General features: G+C 47.6%; 1 protein-coding gene and 1 non-coding gene across 6 annotated transcripts in view; both read right to left on the bottom strand.

The window, feature by feature from the left end:
- Positions 1 to 667: 667 nt before the first annotated feature.
- The window catches only part of ACER2 (alkaline ceramidase 2), a 30,340-nt gene continuing 14,151 nt past the window's right edge, over positions 668 to 16,856 (bottom strand). For 2 of the 5 annotated variants that reach the window (XM_036331250.1, XM_036331253.1), the window contains exons 4-6: positions 14,098 to 14,235; positions 11,295 to 11,432; positions 4,567 to 8,767 (exon numbers count right to left, since the gene is read on the bottom strand). In XM_036331250.1, the coding sequence (XP_036187143.1) occupies positions 8,581 to 8,767; positions 11,295 to 11,432; positions 14,098 to 14,235 (463 nt within the window). In that variant the 3' untranslated portion in view covers positions 4,567 to 8,580. Of the gene's footprint in view, positions 814 to 4,566; positions 8,768 to 9,972; positions 10,802 to 11,294; positions 11,433 to 14,097; positions 14,236 to 16,856 lie in introns of those variants that run through there. The other 3 variants (XM_036331251.1, XM_036331254.1, XM_036331252.1) reach the window with 3 other exon arrangements.
- Positions 9,996 to 10,157, bottom strand: LOC118667779. Its single transcript, XR_004971373.1, has one exon. It is a non-coding gene; the product is annotated as a U1 spliceosomal RNA (small nuclear RNA).

Below are 16,856 nucleotides of genomic sequence, written 5' to 3'. Positions count from 1 at the left end.
CTGCACTAGAAGCAGCACTTGGAGCTGGAGGCCTGGCGGCCTCAGGAATCCAGGCTGGGCCCTCCTACCGCCCATGGACACCACCCGGGGGAGGAGTGGGTTCTGTGCCTTCAAACCGTGCTCCTGAGGAACCTCAGAACTCACCCCCGTCCATCTGGGGACGGAACCTAAAGGACTGGATGGGTCAGAAGTTCTGCTTGTATCTGTTTTACGTACGGTTTCTATGAGAAAAACAATTTCTGCTGCTAAACAGTCCAAGGCTAGTCCGGCCTCTCTCCATTAAAGAAAATGAAGCCTGAGAGAGAAGAGCTGAAGGTATTGGAGGCGGCAGGATCGGGGTCAGACTGGACTTGGGTTCAGCAACCTCGGTACTTGGGTTCTGGGCAGGAAAGATTTCAGAGCCAAGAATCAAACTCTAAGAGAACATTTATTTATAAAATCACGGAGGTGGAAGAAGTCGTTCATAGAAGAGGTGGGCTGAGGAAGTGAGTTATGGAGGCAGAGGAAGGGCCCTCGGAGCCTGGGAGTGAGGAAGGTAATGGTAATGTGCCTGGGGTGGGGGGAGGGGGAGGGGGAGGAAGGGAAAGGCAGGGCCTGCTCCTGGGAGGGAGCCTGCACTGGGTTCTTCTCCTGAGGGTTTCAAGGGTGGAGATTTTAGGGGAGGGCCCAGGGGAAGATAATAGAATATTCAGCAGTTTTCGGGGTGTTGTGGTCTCCACTGATTGGCCTGCACCAGGGGTCATTATCCAATGCTGGTCCTGAGGTCAGCCATGGGGTTGCTGGTCTGGGTTTGCTGTTTTTCTGGGCCTGGAGCTGAAATACAACCGAGGCCTAGATGTTATCTCTAGGGAGGAAAGGTCAGGGGGTCCAAACGGCAGATGCTGGGGGAGGAAAAGTCACCCTGGGGGCGAGTCCCACCTGCGATTGTTTCTAGGCACCTGGGCTTTCCGCCCTGGTGACCTCTGTGCCTGGCCCATCCTCCTCGCTCTGCTCATGTCTGACTAACTGCCCACCACAGTGTGACCCAGCTCTCCTGGCCCCAGTGCTCTCTCCGCCATCCTGGTCCTCCCTTCACCCTCCACATCTAGGCTGTGAGATTTGCTTGTCTGCTGTGACCCCAGCATTGAATACTCAAGGCATTTACCAGGGTGCTGAGCCCCTCCAGGCGCCCGGGCACTTGGCAAGGGTGTAATCAGATAGTATGTAAAAGCCAAGTAACAGTTGATCAAACAAGATAACAGGTTTTCTCTATGACACAGGCGGTCCAGGGTTGGTATGGCAGCTCCACAGAACTTTCAGGAACCCAGGCTCCTTCCAATCCATCACCCTGTCACCCCAAAGGGGTGATGCTTGCTTGTCCTCATGTTCCCAGAGGGCAACCAGAGCTCCAGACACCACATCCACATCCTTTGTAAAAAGAGAATTAAACTTAAGACTTAAAAGTATTGGGTTCAAATCCTGATTCTCCACCTAATATCAAAGTCAAAATACATTTCTGAGCCTCAGTTTTATCATCCAAAACGAGTCATAATAATCATCACCTCACAAAATAGTCACGAGGAGTCAATAGGACAATTTATGTGAACGATAACTTATGGGATGGGCATTCAAGTAAGGTTTGCTTTACGAAAATAACAATAATCTGAGGAAGAACACCAATTCTTTCACCGGCTAAAACTGGATATTATTAAACACTAGAGGCCCAGTGCACGAATTTGTGCATGGGTGGGGCTGATCTGATGGGGCTGATCTGCCGGGCCTGCTGTGGGAAGGGGACGTGGGAGGTTGGACAGCCTGCCCCTTCCCTGGCCGAACTCCCAGTCAAACTCCTGGTTGAGGGGACAATTTGCATATTGGCCTTTTATTATATAGGATGGCTCATGGTCCATCAGTTAAAGGTTGGAATTCTCAAACCCCACACCCCCTGGCCAAGCCGCGCTCTCCCCTGTCTGCCTCACAGCTCTCTCTGTGCAAAGATCTCAGCAGAGCTAGAGGTCTCCTTCTCCTCCACATGCATCACAGAGCCCTCAGCAGCTAGCCCACACCGAATACAAGGCAGGCATTTGCTAAGTGTTGGTTCAAACTGTATTCTGTCTTAAAGACGTGGGTTGTACTGGCATTTGACTTGTGAAACTATGAATCCCCAAAGTTAAATTTAACTCCTGTGGATTAAGAAAAAACTCTAGATCGCATTTCTGTTAGGTTGGTTTTATATGCAGGAAAATATTTGTTTTATGATATTTTTCAGATTTTTAAAAAATCTAGTAAGATAAAAATAAATAAATAAATAAATAGCAAGCCTAGGGAATGAAGAATGAGGTTATGTGGAAAGAGGGATATAAAGGCATAGAGATGCTCTGTGAAAATCCAAGCAAAAAAAAAGAAAAAAATCTAAGGAAACATATTTGGACCCAGAAAGAGGTTGCATAACTTGTGGGAGTTTTAAAACAATAATATTGAGTTTTGGGATGAGTAGCGATGGAGATGGGCTTCTCCTGTGCCACTGGTAGCAATACCCAAAAAGTCCACACGATGGCAATATTATTCCAGGAATCTCTCCGGTCTCGCCCACCCAGTGGGTCCTGCTTTCTTTCTTTCTTTTTTTTTTTTTTAAATATATTTTATTGATTTTTTACAGAGAGGAAGAGAGAGAGATAGAGAGTTTGAAACATCAATGGGAGAGAAACATCGATCAGCCACCTCCTGTACATCTCCCACTGGGGATGTGCCCGCAACCCAGGTACATGCCCTTGACCAGAATCGAACCTGGGACCCCTCAGTCCGCAGGCCGACGGTCTATCCACTGAGCCAAACCGGTTTCAGTGCTCCTGCTTTCTTATCTCTGGGGTGGGGAATGTGAGGCCCACCAGCGGTGTAAGGCTGGAGAAATCATGTGGTCTGGTCTGGCCTTGCCAAGGTGTTAGGGGTGAGTTCATTAAATGTCTGACCAATTATAGCAGGCTAATTTTTAAGTTGATAATTATGTTATAGATAGCCATATGGCCCTCGGTAGAAAAACGTTCCTCACCCCTGCCTAGCTAATGTCATTAATGGCATTGTGCACTTTCTGTCGAAAAGTCATGCTCCCGGCCTCACCTTCAGACACTGTCCCTTCACCAGTCCTGATACAAAAATAAACTCTACCGACTGACCTCATGGTTACTCGTTCCATTTTAAACACAGGTTTATGATCTATCTCAATTGTAAAAGCAGCTTAAATCAAAAGTGTGACGTTAATGAGAAAACAAAATGAACAAACAAACAAGCAAGCCTCCCGGGAGGTTGCTATTTCCCAGGTAAGCGGGGTGTGGCCAGGCCTGGAGGTGGTCAGAGGCAGAAGGGCCCACTTGAGACAAGATAACTCCTTAAGCTGGTGAGGCGGAGCCGGCTCCAGAGAGAGCGGAGAATGAAAACCCAAATGCTGCTCTTTAAAAAAAAATGTTTAGTATGGAAAATTTCAACCATGCAAAAGTACACAGATGCTATGCCAGGCTCAGATACCATCTGAAGGTGGGTCTGAAACTATAAACCATGACAGAGGCTGTGAGGAAAATGGAAGTTCCCGGTTTGTTGAGGACACTTAGGATGTAAGTTCAGGGCCCGTGTTTGTCACCCCTCCTCCCACCACCTCCTACCCCCCTCCCCACCCCTGTTGGCCCCTCATAATGTAAAGTCTTTACAAGAGAAGGGGGTGTGGGGAGCCATGGCCTCAGAGGGCGGTCAGAACGCTGAGCTGTGCAATTTCCGCACAAGGATTTGAATCCTGGTTTAGTGTCCTGTCGTGCAGGAGGGCTGTTTGTTTGCTTTTAAACCTGGGTTGCTTCTAGGGATATCTGAATGCCCAGAGAATGGCATGCGTGGGCATTTTCCTGGGGAGAGGATGCACTGCTTCCACAGGTTGTCCAAAGGCTTCTGCTCCCCTCGCCCCTGCCAGGAAAAGCAGAGCCACTGTAATGTATTGATCGTGCTAATCCAGTCGCTCATCTCTAATGGTCATATTACCCGTTATATGATGGCCTTTGAATGATTTCACTGAAAACACAAAAATTTTAAGAAAAATAGTCCTGCTACAGTCATTTACTATTTTGAAATGTCATATGATCTTCCTCCCAGTGATTGGATGAAGTGCAGCACAGATGAATTATTTTCTATATTTAAGATTTTATATCCACCTAACGTAATTATAGAACTTTTAATAAAAGTAATCTGCTTTTAGGTACTTTATATTGGAAACGTCAAGATGTATTGATTTCATAGCTCGGAGCAGAAACTAACAATTACACTAATTTTAAGTATGTTTCATAACAATGATAATCCAAATTCATTAGTAAATGAATTTGGGCCTGGCAATTGTGGCTCAGTGGTTGAACATCGACCTATGAACCAAGCCATCACAGTTCAATCCTAGTCAGGGCACATGCCTGGGTTGCAGGCTCAATCCCCAGTAGGAGGCATGCAGGAGGCAGCCGATCAATGATTCTCTCTCATTGATATGTCTTTCTCCCTCTCCCTTCCTCTCAGAAATCAATAAAAAATATTTTTTAAATGAATGAATTTGGGCAAATGTGCTTTGCTATAAGTCCATTTAATGCATTTTTTTTTTACACGGGCATTTCAAAGTCATTGTGGAAATAACCACAAGCATACATATTTATTCACAGAAAATGCCATCATGGCTTTAATATGAAACAAAGCTGTCAGAGTTCACAGAAAGAGCATAAAGTGCAAGAGCTCCATTTCAAAAGGCTTTACGCTACTCCCAAAGCAATGGAGGTTAAATGCCACCACAGCCAGTGGGCACACGCCTTACACAGCACACCCTGCATAAAGTATAAACTCTAGAAGGAATGTATCTGAAAATACTATATTTGTTCTAATTACAAACTGTGGTTATAAAATACTCTTAAATCTGGCTTAACATATAGAGATACAATTCAAACAATTAGCCCCTTATAGTAGGGGCCATTCAAGAAAAAGAAGTCCATAGAACGATGTTATAAAAGCCATGGGGAATCCCGACCTGGCCCGAGCCTTCTCTTTGGCCAGCTAGAATGGCAGCACCCAGGGCAAAGAGCTGGCTATGAAAGGTCCCACGTCCATGAGGAGAAAAGGAGCTCTGGTCGGGGCTCTGGCTGGGCTAGCCTCAGCCCTCACCTGTCCCTCACAGGGGGTCCCATGTCAGCCCCGAGGGAGGGAGAGCCAGGGAGGGCTCCAATCCAGTCCTGGGGCCGCCAAGATGGCACTGGCTCATATAAGCATGATGGACTGGTGAGATGCTTTACACACCTGAGAAACCCAATAAACAGAATAGGTGATGGCATTTCACAAAGACTGTGTTTGATGACCCTCGAGCTTAGGCGCTCTCCAGAGGGACAGTGTTCCCCCAAAATGTAGCATGTGACCAAATAGGTTCAGATATCTGCTCCCATGCACCTTAAATATGTTCACTGAAGTGCTTGTTTTATAATATGCTCATCAAGGGGATAAATATTTCTTTTCCTAAAAATCAATAAGCAACCAAACAGTATTCAGTAAGAATCATTCACTTAATAACATGGTAACATTTTTTTTTAATATGCAAAATGCATTCCTTCTGGATATTGATTTGGGGCAAATTCTACCCAGAGCAGAAATCAGATAGCCATGCAGAGCAACTGCCGTGACCTAGCTCCCAAGTGTGGAATCGCCACTTCCCTCCGTGGCAGCAGGGAGAACGATTCTTGATTGCACATTCATTAATGAAATAAGCCCTTCACTCACTTTACATCGGCGAACATCGAAACCGTAGAGCCATGTATTTAACACTATTTCCTATTACTCGTCAGTCCAAGAGCAGAAGCATATCTAGGAGTAGAATCCAGTCCATGATTCCACGCGCGGCTCCGTCAGCAGGGAAGACTCAGTAGTCAGGCTCAGAATCCAGCGATGAGCTCTCCGGCGTCTCGCTAAGGCGAGGGCACTTCAAAGCCTGCTCTTTGTGCAAAATACCCAACTCACACTTACATTCCACTCAAGCCACAGGACAAACCATCAGCTCTAAAAGACATCTACTTACAAATGTAGTAGGGAAAAAAAGACTAGGAGGAAATATACCAAAATATGAATGGTTGTCCTTGAGCTACAGAAATAGATTACTTCTTTGACTTTTTTGTAGGATCCCAATTTTCTTTAAAGAGCAAGTAGTGCTATCAGAGCATTATAAATATGTAACTACAAGTATGAATGAAACCATCAACCTAACTTAAATACTCTCTTGACTTGCCATCCCACGCTGACAAGCTATAGTGATTGCTGTTCAAACGGGTTATGTTTTGCCCTCCTCAGTATACCCCACTCCCCGCTTTTTTCTCGGCCCTCATTGCATTAAAACCAGTTCCTAGTAGGGCACTGTGTTCCTATCAGAAGCATTCCTCCTGACATCTGAACTTATTCACATCCTTTCTTGTGCTAGAGGGATGGAAATAGCCCGAGAGTCAGGGCACGTCCTTCCTTCCTTCCAGCAGTCACCGTTCATCCCTATTTCCAAAGACACCCAGAAACTTCCAGGCGGTCAAAGCCTTGGGAGCTGAAGGTAGTGTTCCCCAGGGAACCAGCCCTGCATCTGATGGGGTAAATGGTCCATCCTTGACAATGCTCCCCTCACCAAGGAACCCTCCAGACAGACACACGCACAAATATGTGCTACCCTCCTCTCTCTGCGTTTCCTGATCTACGCTTCCACGCTAAGACGGGTGGGCTTACAGCACACCAAACCCCTTACTTGGGGGCATTTTTATTGTGCAGAATGGATGAAACCAGGATCCGTGCCTGCTGAGCCAACCAGAAGAGAGGGCAGTCTGGTATCTCCCTTTTAAAAATGCTAGACTTGAAACCCAAAGGACTTAGCAGTTTTCAAATTCTGTTTCATGAACCACCTAGGTCACATAGAGGTGGGTTAGAGGTTCTTGAAATATTTAATTCAAACCGTTTTTAGAATATATTTTTACACTACAATATAGCAATATGTACACTCATTCAATACCCAATTTTTCTACCTTGAAAACTGCCAAATCGTTAATTTGCATTTTCACTGCCTGATATATTTAAGAACTGCTATAAGTTTAACCTCAAAGTAAATTTAAGCTAATAAAACCCATTTCACACATTGGGGTTCCATAAAGATTTCTTACTGCAAACAGGGTTCTGCTGCTAAAATAACTTGAAAACCACAGAAGGTAGTCATTCATTTTTAAACTCTGAATTCCGTTCTTTCATGGGGTTTTGCCTTAGGGCCTGTGCAAACTCCAGCCACAGACACAGTTCCCGGCCAGGCCTCACTGCTGCTGCCCAACTCTGAGGCGCTCCGCACAGTGGCGAGACTCCTGGCCGCGCAAGGACAGCCTGCCCTGCCCTCACAGGGGAAGGCTGCAAAGCAGGAAGCGCCTGAGAACGAGTATCCCTGAGGCCGCGAATCGCCCCCCGCCCCCCTCACACCTTCAGGGCATGTGGAGTCTCCCATCCATCCCAGCCCAGGGAAGAGGAGATTTAGTTGTAGCCAGTGTCACTTTAGGTGAGAAAAACTCAGAGACAACAGCTTCGCCCTGCTACACAGCCAAGGACCCACCAGCCAACGCGTGGTTCCTGCCAGCACTGGGGACTGCGGCCCAAATGCTCGGAGAATCTACAGGAAGCCCCTCCCAGTGCGAGCGTGGAGAATAATCACCCCAGCAAAAGCCAGAGAAAGGACGGGGATGTTCTTGAGGTAACATCCAGGCAGCTCACAGGAGGTGTCCAATGAGAACACGTCTCCAAAACTTCGTGGTTGCTCCCAGCTCTGAGCCCGGGCCCCCGCCCTCACGGTTGTCACAGCCCTTGGGTGATGGTAGAGGTCAGGCAGTGAGGAAGGGTCTGGGGAGGGACCCAGCGACTCCTCTGTGTGTCTGAGGCTACTGGGCTGGGGTGGGGGACAACAGTGTCCATATTTAAGCACTTCGTCATCTTCAATAATGGCTTATAATGGACAGTCGTTTTGGCACAGAGGGGTTTTCTCCTTAGCCGTACCCTCACCTGTCAGGTCTCCATGTCTCAGCAGAGGTAGAAGTGAAAGGATCCACAAATGCATGTAAAACCCGGGTGTTTGAGCGCGGCAAGCAGAAAGCTAGCTTCCCTAGCCACAGCCACAAGCGTGTGTGTGTGTGTGCGTGTGTGTGTGTGTGTGTGTGTGTGTGTGTGGTTTTCCCAAATGGAAACCTGGCGTCCTCCATCAGACGGGTGGAGGGCGTTGTCTGTGGCAGGATCTGACTGTCAGCAGGAACTGGGGGTCTGGAGCCCACAGACCCGCAGGAAGGAGGCACTGAGTCCCCCGCTGGCTCAGGGACGCAGACCACAAGCCACTGCCTCGAAAGTGACGCTGTAGCCAGTCCTCAGCCCCCTACTTTCCATCTCTGGGAGCAGTGGAGTCCGGGGTCCACACACACCAGGGAGAGCCCAAAGAAACAGCATTTTTAAGAAAATAGCCCCCACCCCCAACTCTGAGACCCCCCAGGGGTCTTTGCTGGCAAGAAGCCCGGAGGACGCCCAGGCAGAGAAGCCCGCCCTCCGTCACGTGGTCTTGACGGAGGATTTCTTGTGGGCACACAGGAGGGACACGTAGGGGATGCCGATGAAGGCCCACTTCTCGCTGGGCCAGAACTTGATGACCGGGCCTTGCTCAGGGATCTCGGAGGCGGCATCAAAGTAGGCAAAGCACACGCAGCCCAGGTAGGCGGCCAGGCAGATGAGGATGTGCCTGGAAGGGAGACGGGACAGGAGGTGAGTCCTGCCCTGGCAGGGGCTGCGCCTGCTGCGGGGTGCCTCCTGCCCCCTTCTGGCCTGACCCACCCTTCCTGGCGCAATGACCTTCGGGGCCTCTTCTAATTAGCAAGGGGAGAAGGGGAATGATAAATCTGGAGCAAAAGGCCTGTTTTAGGATGTTCTAATATTCCAGCTTGATAACAGGAACCACCATGCAAATGCCTTTGGAGTCCAACCCAGAAGACTGAGCCTCAGGGTTTAAAACAGGGGCTAAGAGGGTGGACTTATAAAGCACACTGTGAAGTACTGATCGGACACACACAAAGGAAATGAAGATAACGGACAGGCCTTGGTAAGGAAAGTTGTCCATGACCTAGTGTTTGGTGTAAGGAAGAAAAAAGGACCAGTTTGCATCATGTACAGAATGATGCTATTTTTGTTTTTAAAAAGCATAGTGGAGAAATATATATATACATAATCAAGAAGGATATACCTCAGGCCATTAACAACTGTTCTCTCTTTGGTAGATGGAATTATGAGAGCTTCTCTCTTCCTATATTTCTCTATGTTGTTTAAACTTACTATTAAAAAGCAAGCCATTTTATAACTGGGACAAAAAGATGGTCCATTTTGACAAAGCAGAAAGTACACCAAATTTAGAAACAAACTGAATTTAAACCAAAGTTATCTATATACTAGTATATAAAAGCCTAAGTGACCGTTACAACTGGACAACCAGACGACCAACCAGTAGCTATGACGTGCACTGACCACTAGGGGGCAGACGCTAAATGCAGGAGCTGCCCCTGGTGGTCAGTGCGCTCCCACAGCCAACCTCCTGCGGCTGGCCAACCTACCGCGGTCCCTCCCCCCGAGTGGCTGGCCCTGATGGGCCCAGTTTGGCCAGCCAGCCAACCTCCTGTGGTCCCTTCCCCTGGTCGGTCAACCTCCCGCAGCCCCTCCCCAGGGCCGGCCCCAATTGGGACTTGGCGAGACGGCCCGATTGGCCAGGAGGGACCCCACCTCTGCTCGAATTCGTGCACCAGGCCTCTAGTTACAGTATAATCTTCGAATTTTACTTACATTGCTAGTGTGCCCAGGGAACTTGCTTGGATCAACAAAAATGTACTATATCTTGAATAAGGTCATATTTACACAGGTGTATATATTTATCAAAACTCATCAAGCCATACATTTACATCTGTGCATTTTGTTTTATTTTTTAGGGGAGAGCAGGAAGGCAGTCCCCTGCTACCACAAACCATGCAGCCGAGTTTCCCACATCTGAGGAAATCGCAGGGGTCAGCACACCGCAGCACAATGGATAAGCCTCGCCCTGGGAAAACCACCGTCGTGATCACGGTATCTCCCTGCCAGGTAAGTATTAATCTGCGTGTTTTATTATCTGTCGATTATAACTCAGCAAATATATAAAGTGTTTATAAACTCACTAGTGTGAGTCAAAGTTGAACCTAAGAAACATCAGGCAATGGATCCTAAGGCTGGAATCCCAATTTGAGCTGTTTTGTTTTATTTCACCTTTTGCAAAGAGTTCTGAAGTCCCCAAGCCTTTTTTTTTTTTTTCAAGGAAATGTAAGCGAATTCTTCTAAACCATGTGGCTTTTAGGCATTTCCTGACAAGTCACGCTTCATCTGATTCAGATCTAACAGTTTTTCCAACTCGTTACCAATGGAATTCCCTCCTGGAGGCTCTCAATTTGCAGGAGACATCCTTCATGTTTCCCTTGGTCCCCGTTGCTTGCAATTACAAGTCCTGGAGGACAGCGAGGGGGAGATGACTGGGTCTGGAGCGGAAGTGGTTCCTAGGCAGCCACTCGGCTTCCTCCTCAGCTTCTGAGAGAAGGATGCTGCCCACTTCGCAACCTGCTTCATTGTTTTACCTCACAGTGTCTCCTGAGCATCCAGGTATAGATGCTCCAAGTCCCCCTTATCGACACCTGGGCTGGTTTTATATAACCAGCTGGTGTTGTGAACAATTCACTTTACTTCTCTGGGCCTCCGTCTCCACCTGTAACATGAATGGGTGAGACTGTCCCTAGATGACCTGAGGCCCAAGTGTTCACCTGGTCATTCAAACCCAAAAGGGAACTTGGGTTGACACAAATGTACAATATCTTGAAAGAGGTCATATTTACCTCCTTTGGTCCCCAGTTGGACGTCCCTGGACTGGTCCCCACGTTTGTCCCAAGCCTTCCCCACCTCCCCCACCCGAGCGGTCTAGCCAGAGCTCAGGTGACGGCTTCGGTTTTCAGGCTCCATTATGCTTTAATAATGGAGCTAGAGGTCAGAGACCCGGACTTGAAGCATAAACAACGAGGTCTTTTTGTTCTGGCTGAGTCAGCTCCCTGGAGCCCGTTCTGCTTTGGACAGTAGTTCCTGCTGCTTCTGAAAAGTCTGAGGAGAGGGGGCACTTGGCCTCCCCTGTCCCCCCGGGCACACCTGGGCACCTGGAAAAAGAACGGAGCCAAAGGAGAGTGCAGCCCCCCACGGGCAGGGCTTACCACACGCAGTGCAGGTAGGGGAAGTGGAAGGACGACAGCAGCTCACAGAAGGCTCGGTCACTGATCCAGCAGAAGAGGGCCAGGGTCCACCAGAGGCCCGAGAAGAGGCCCAGCTTAAATACACGCACGTTGTCACACCTGCACGGGACCCAGATGCCATCAGTCCTGGTTTCCGCCCACCTCCCTGAACGCTGTTCTGGTTCCTCACATCTCCCCAGCCCCTTGGCACTGGAATTCCTACCCCACATACCGTCACTCTGCCAGCTCGTGGCTGTGAATCCCGTATGTACACAGAGGAGCCCCAGAGCCATACCTCTCACCCAGGCCCCTCCCTGACTCGACTCCAAACCCAACTACCTTCTAGACATGTCCACCGAGGACTCAGTCAGATAGATCCGCATTTAACATGTCCATAATGAACTCCTAACCTTTCCCCCAAGCAAAACCTGGTCTTCTCCAGCCCTCTCAGGAAAATAAGTCATTCCATTTCAGAAGCTCAAGTCAAATATATAGACAATTTATTTTGCACTCTAAAAGGCAAAATAAACAGGCTTCTAGCCTTGCCATTTTTAAAGGTAAAATGAAAATGGACAGAAGCAAGTATCAACAAATATATAGGCAATTGGTCTGGTACTAGAGGATCTATACACTCAATTTAATTGACCCCAGAAAGTTTGGCTTACGGAACACCCCAGCACAGAGAGCTGGAGATGCAGTGTGTGTGCTGAGTGGCAAGAAAGAGGTGGAATGTCACATGGGCGAGTCCCCTGGGGTGGGCGGGGCTGGCACCTGGAATGCTGGGAGGGAAGCACTGCAGAGTCAGGGTCCAGGGCAGCCTGCACTGTCCCTTTCTCTGTTGGCGAAGGGGCAGACCCTGCCAGATGCTGCACACCAGGCTTATTTGCACTTGGGGCTTATCCAAACCTGATCTCCATTGGGTATAGTCCCACTTTTCAGGGCTTGAATCAAAATGCCAATGTGAGGTTAAGTGCAAAAGCAGGACCCAAGTTTAGGATAGAAAAATCTGAGCAGATGTCTACTGTTGCTTCTCTTCTTGACCCTCTGTTGCATTCTCAAAGTTTTCCTTAATCAACTCTCTTATGATCAGAAAAAATGAGTCTATTTTACAATATTTTAGATGTAGCTGAGTCACTCGGTAATGTGAGAACACCACCCAAATTTCAGCAAATGTCAGATCATGACCCCAAGTCATAATGAATGTTATTTCCTCATGGTCTGAGAGAAGGCTCAGAAAGGACAATGAAAGTATGAAAAGACTAGAAACAAGCTCTAGGATTGAGGCTAATGAGAAAGAGAAAAAGTGACTATTACAAATCCATTTCAGATGTCTTTAACAGCTATTTAACTGTGTGTGTTTTTCAAAGAGTTTCAAGATCTGTTAGTGGCCCTAGCTGGTTTGGCTCAGTGGATAGAACGTCGGCCTGTGGACAGAGGGGTCCGGGTTTGATTCTGGTCAAGGGCACATGCCCAGGTTGCGGGCTCGATCCCCAGTGGGGGGAGTGCAGGAGGCAGCCAACCAATGATTCTCTCTCATCATTGATGTTTCACTTTCTCTCCCTCTCCTTTACTCTCTGAAATCAACAAAAATATATTTAAAAAAAAATATCTGTTAGTGTCTGAAATAGGTATCTTAATTCCCTGGTCCTTAAAGGCTCCTCAAAGAGGCCAATGAGACAAGCCCGACAGCGTCCCTCCATGGCCAGCTGGCAGGCTTACCTACCTCTTCAGCCACCTCTGATCCTGCCTGTTATTGCTGACAATCAACGCAACCCCCAGAGGTGGGGCAGAGGATAGAAATGTACATGTCTCCTCTCAAAACAAAGACTGAGAGAGAGCTGACTGACACATTACACAGAGCGACTTTCACCAAGTGGGACAGACAGAAGACTTCCACCAAGACACCCATGTCCACAGCAATGAGAGAATAATGCATTTCTACAAGTGGGCACACAAAGCAGAAGCATTTTCTAAGAGCACTAGGGCTAGAAGAAGACAGTCGTGTACACAAAAGAGCGAAGCTAAAATGTTTCTCCATATCAACCTGAACTCTGAGTATACAACTTCCCAGAGGAAAATGCTTACCCAAGGACAAAAGGCTTTCCTGGTAGCTTGTAAATAAGAAACCAGATCTCAGAGAAAGTAGCCGTTGACAGTATGACACCAGAAGTCACACTGTACCTTGTACACAGAAATTCATTTCTTTTTCCTTCTGTGTGTGACTGCAACTGCCTCTTTAGGACTCTTCTCCTTATTCTTGTCATATGAACAAACCTATTCTCCCTTCTATAGAGTTCACTCACTCTGGGCCCCTTGGTCTAGGGCAGTGATGGTGAACCTTTTGAGCTCGGCGTGTCAGCATTTTGAAAAATCCTAACTTAACTCTGGTGCCGTGTCACATATAGAAATTTTTTGATATTTGCAACCATAGTAAAACAAAGATTTATATTTTTGATATTTATTTTATATATTTAAATGCCATTTAACAAAGAAAAATCAACCAACAAAATGAGTTCGCGTGTCGTAGGTTCGCCATCACTGGTCTAGGGGCACATTAGGTCCTTGAGATGTTTCTGCTAATCTAGCTTTGGACCCCTCGGATGTACTGCACCCACAAAACAGCTGCACCCACAAAAGAGCTGCTCCCTCTTTGGGAAAATGAGATCGAACCTGCTCTCAAACAACAGTCAGGAACTAACTCTTCACGAAAAGTCCAACTCCTCCTCCACACTCAGGGGAGTAAAGGAACGAGGAGCTGGTGCGTCCCTGTCACAACGGCACCCACCTCTTCAGCTCTGCGATGAGCAGCGCAGTGCAAGGAATCCCCAGCGTCATCAGAGAGATGTTGTTGATGGCGGGCTTGACAAATGCCAGGCACGTTGTAACTGCAGACAGGACGCAGACCACCGCCTTGAACCTGCCCCTGAATCGGTGAAAGCAAACCAAACCCATTAGCTAAGGAGGTTTTTTTGTCAAATGTGGACAAGGTGTAGGCACTGCTGGTGGGAGTGGAAGCTGAGAAGAAATTGTGCACCACGTACCCAGAGCCTAAACACCATTCACTCTCACTGGCTCAGTAATTCCACTTCTGGGAATCTATCCTTAGGGAATAATCAGAAACATTCTCAATACTTAGCCACGAGAACAGCAAAATTAGAATCAACTTCAGCCCCTAAGGGTGAGATATGGATACTTGTTTTCTTTTTCTTTTCACAAGTTTTTACAGCAGGATTTGGTAAATGTTTCTGGAAAGGGCCCGACAGTGAATATTTTAGGTTTTGTGGGTCACACAATTACTTCACTCTGCCGCTGTGGACAGTAAGGGAGGGAACAGGCAGGGCTGTGCACCAACAGAACTTGATTTGCAAGGACAGGCAGTGGACCAATTTGGCCCACAGAACAGAGTGTATCAACCCCCGTTCTGTAAGCTTCCTGGTTTAAAAGAAAAACATCACTCTGGTGAGTGTGGCTCAATTGGTTAGGCGTCGTCCCATGCACGGAAAAGTTGCCAGTTGGTTTCCCCGTCAGGGCACGTGCCCAGGTGTCAGGCTCAATCCCCAGGGAGGGGGCATGCAGGGGGCAGCCAATCAATGTTTCTCTCTCCCTCCCTCTCTGAATATCAATTATATGTATGTATGGGTGTGTGTGCACGGAAAAAACCTCCTGTGTCCAGTACACAAAAATAGAAGTCTTTAAAACACTGTAATAGTGTCTGTATTTACTGACAATCCACGGTCTAGGAAGCATTGGCATTTTGTGTTGACAAGTTTTTGACCCGAGAAATCTTAGAAAAATAACTGACGGCCCCCTTTCACTCGCGTGGAGATGCTTTCAGCAGAAAGAGCCAGAATCGGCGACGTGATCCTGACCACGCTCCTTCCTCTCTCCTCGGGACTCCACTTCCTTATCTAGAAAATGAAAAGTCCGAACTAGATTGTCTCTAAGGCCTCATCTATGACTGAAATTTAAGAGCTCGTGATATTCCTGAAGTTTCTGTTATGAGCACCATTTACTTTGGCCATGAGCCCTGGAACAGGTCACATTTGGGAAACTAATTTAAATGAAATTCCATCATAGAAAATCAAAGTTCACTGAAACCTTAAAAATACAAATTTATCTCTTAGAGGAAAACCATTTATCTTCAAGGCACAGGAAATCATTGATCAAGCTGCCAACTTTCTGAGCGGAATGAACAGGAATGGTAGCCCTGAACTTCGACCAGAGGAAAAAAAAATATGTCTGGGAAAGGATCCAGGCGGCAAATCCCCGGGAGAATCGTGTTTTTCTCCTGACCTTGGCTGGCATCCTTCAGCTACTGGGTAAAAGGCTGCCTGCTCTCCCAGCCCCAACGTGTGCATAACCCTTGGGGACCCACAACAACTCTCTCCCTGGGTTGAGGTGGTGTGACACATGCCGAGGCTTTGGGCCTTTTTAGACTGGGGAAACACATAATTAAAACTTCCACATGGAATCACCTCCCTGTATCCAATGGTTTAGGATTCAGACTCAGGTTCGAGAGAGCCACAGGGATTCTCAGCACGGGTGTTCCCGTGCGACCCCTGTGTGCTCACATTCTGCCTCTGCACTCGGTGGCTGTGGGATCTCTGGCAAATCACGGGACTCTCCCCAGGCTTTGGAGTGAAGACACCTGCCTAAGGGTGTTCCTGCAAGCATTGCAGCACTTCATACTGGTACAGTGCCTGGTACATGGTGTCTGCTCATCAAATCCACAATCACTGCCATCACTTGAGAATAAATGCTCTTTAAAATATTATTGTTGTTAATAACAGCACACTCCCAGGGAAAATCTGACTGAGCTGGTGTTGCAATCACCAAAGACTCTAGATAGCACTGCCAGAGTTCAAAGGCAGCAAGCCTGACACAACATGCTTTCTGAACGGGGGCAGACACTTCCCATGTCAGTCCAGTGGGCGTGTGGAATGTGCTTTGGGAAGGCCGCTTAGCCAACTAGGACGTCCTGTGAAAGCATGATTTTGCAACCAGCAGAAGGCAACGGAAGTCACATGGCAGCCCAGTGACCCAGAGTGACCGGAGGCCCTGGGTGCAAGAGAGCTAGCAATCTCCAGGAGCCAGGGGCTCCACAGGCCTTTTCTGGGCAATGATGGCTACTGCCGGCACTGGTCCTGTTGTCAACTGTCCAGCCCGTTGTGGGTTCCAACTGAACAGCAGGTCAGGGAACTCTTAGCACCCCTTCTTCTTCTTGTGCTCCCCAAACCAAAATCTAGCCACCCGCCACCATCATCATATTATGATTATAACAAAGCTATTACTATTATCATTGGCTACCATTTAAAGCAGTGGTTTTCACTATGTCAGACCCGCTGCCCATTTTTAAAATCAAATAGTTGTAATGGCCCTTTTACTCCTCTGAAGTCAAATGCAATTTATGGATGAGAAAACATCCCATCATTGTGACCACTGTAAACTTCCCAGATGTCCCTTAAGAGGCAGAAATGTCCCTGGTTAAGACCCACTGCTTTAAACTACCCTCTAGGGTTCAAACAACCTAGTTAGGACAAGCCC

Source organism: Myotis myotis, unplaced genomic scaffold, assembly GCF_014108235.1.
Source record: "Myotis myotis isolate mMyoMyo1 unplaced genomic scaffold, mMyoMyo1.p scaffold_m19_p_12, whole genome shotgun sequence".
Lineage (NCBI taxonomy): Eukaryota > Metazoa > Chordata > Mammalia > Chiroptera > Vespertilionidae > Myotis > Myotis myotis.
Note: the sequence above shows the minus strand (reverse complement) of the source record. Positions and strands in the feature narration are given on the sequence as shown.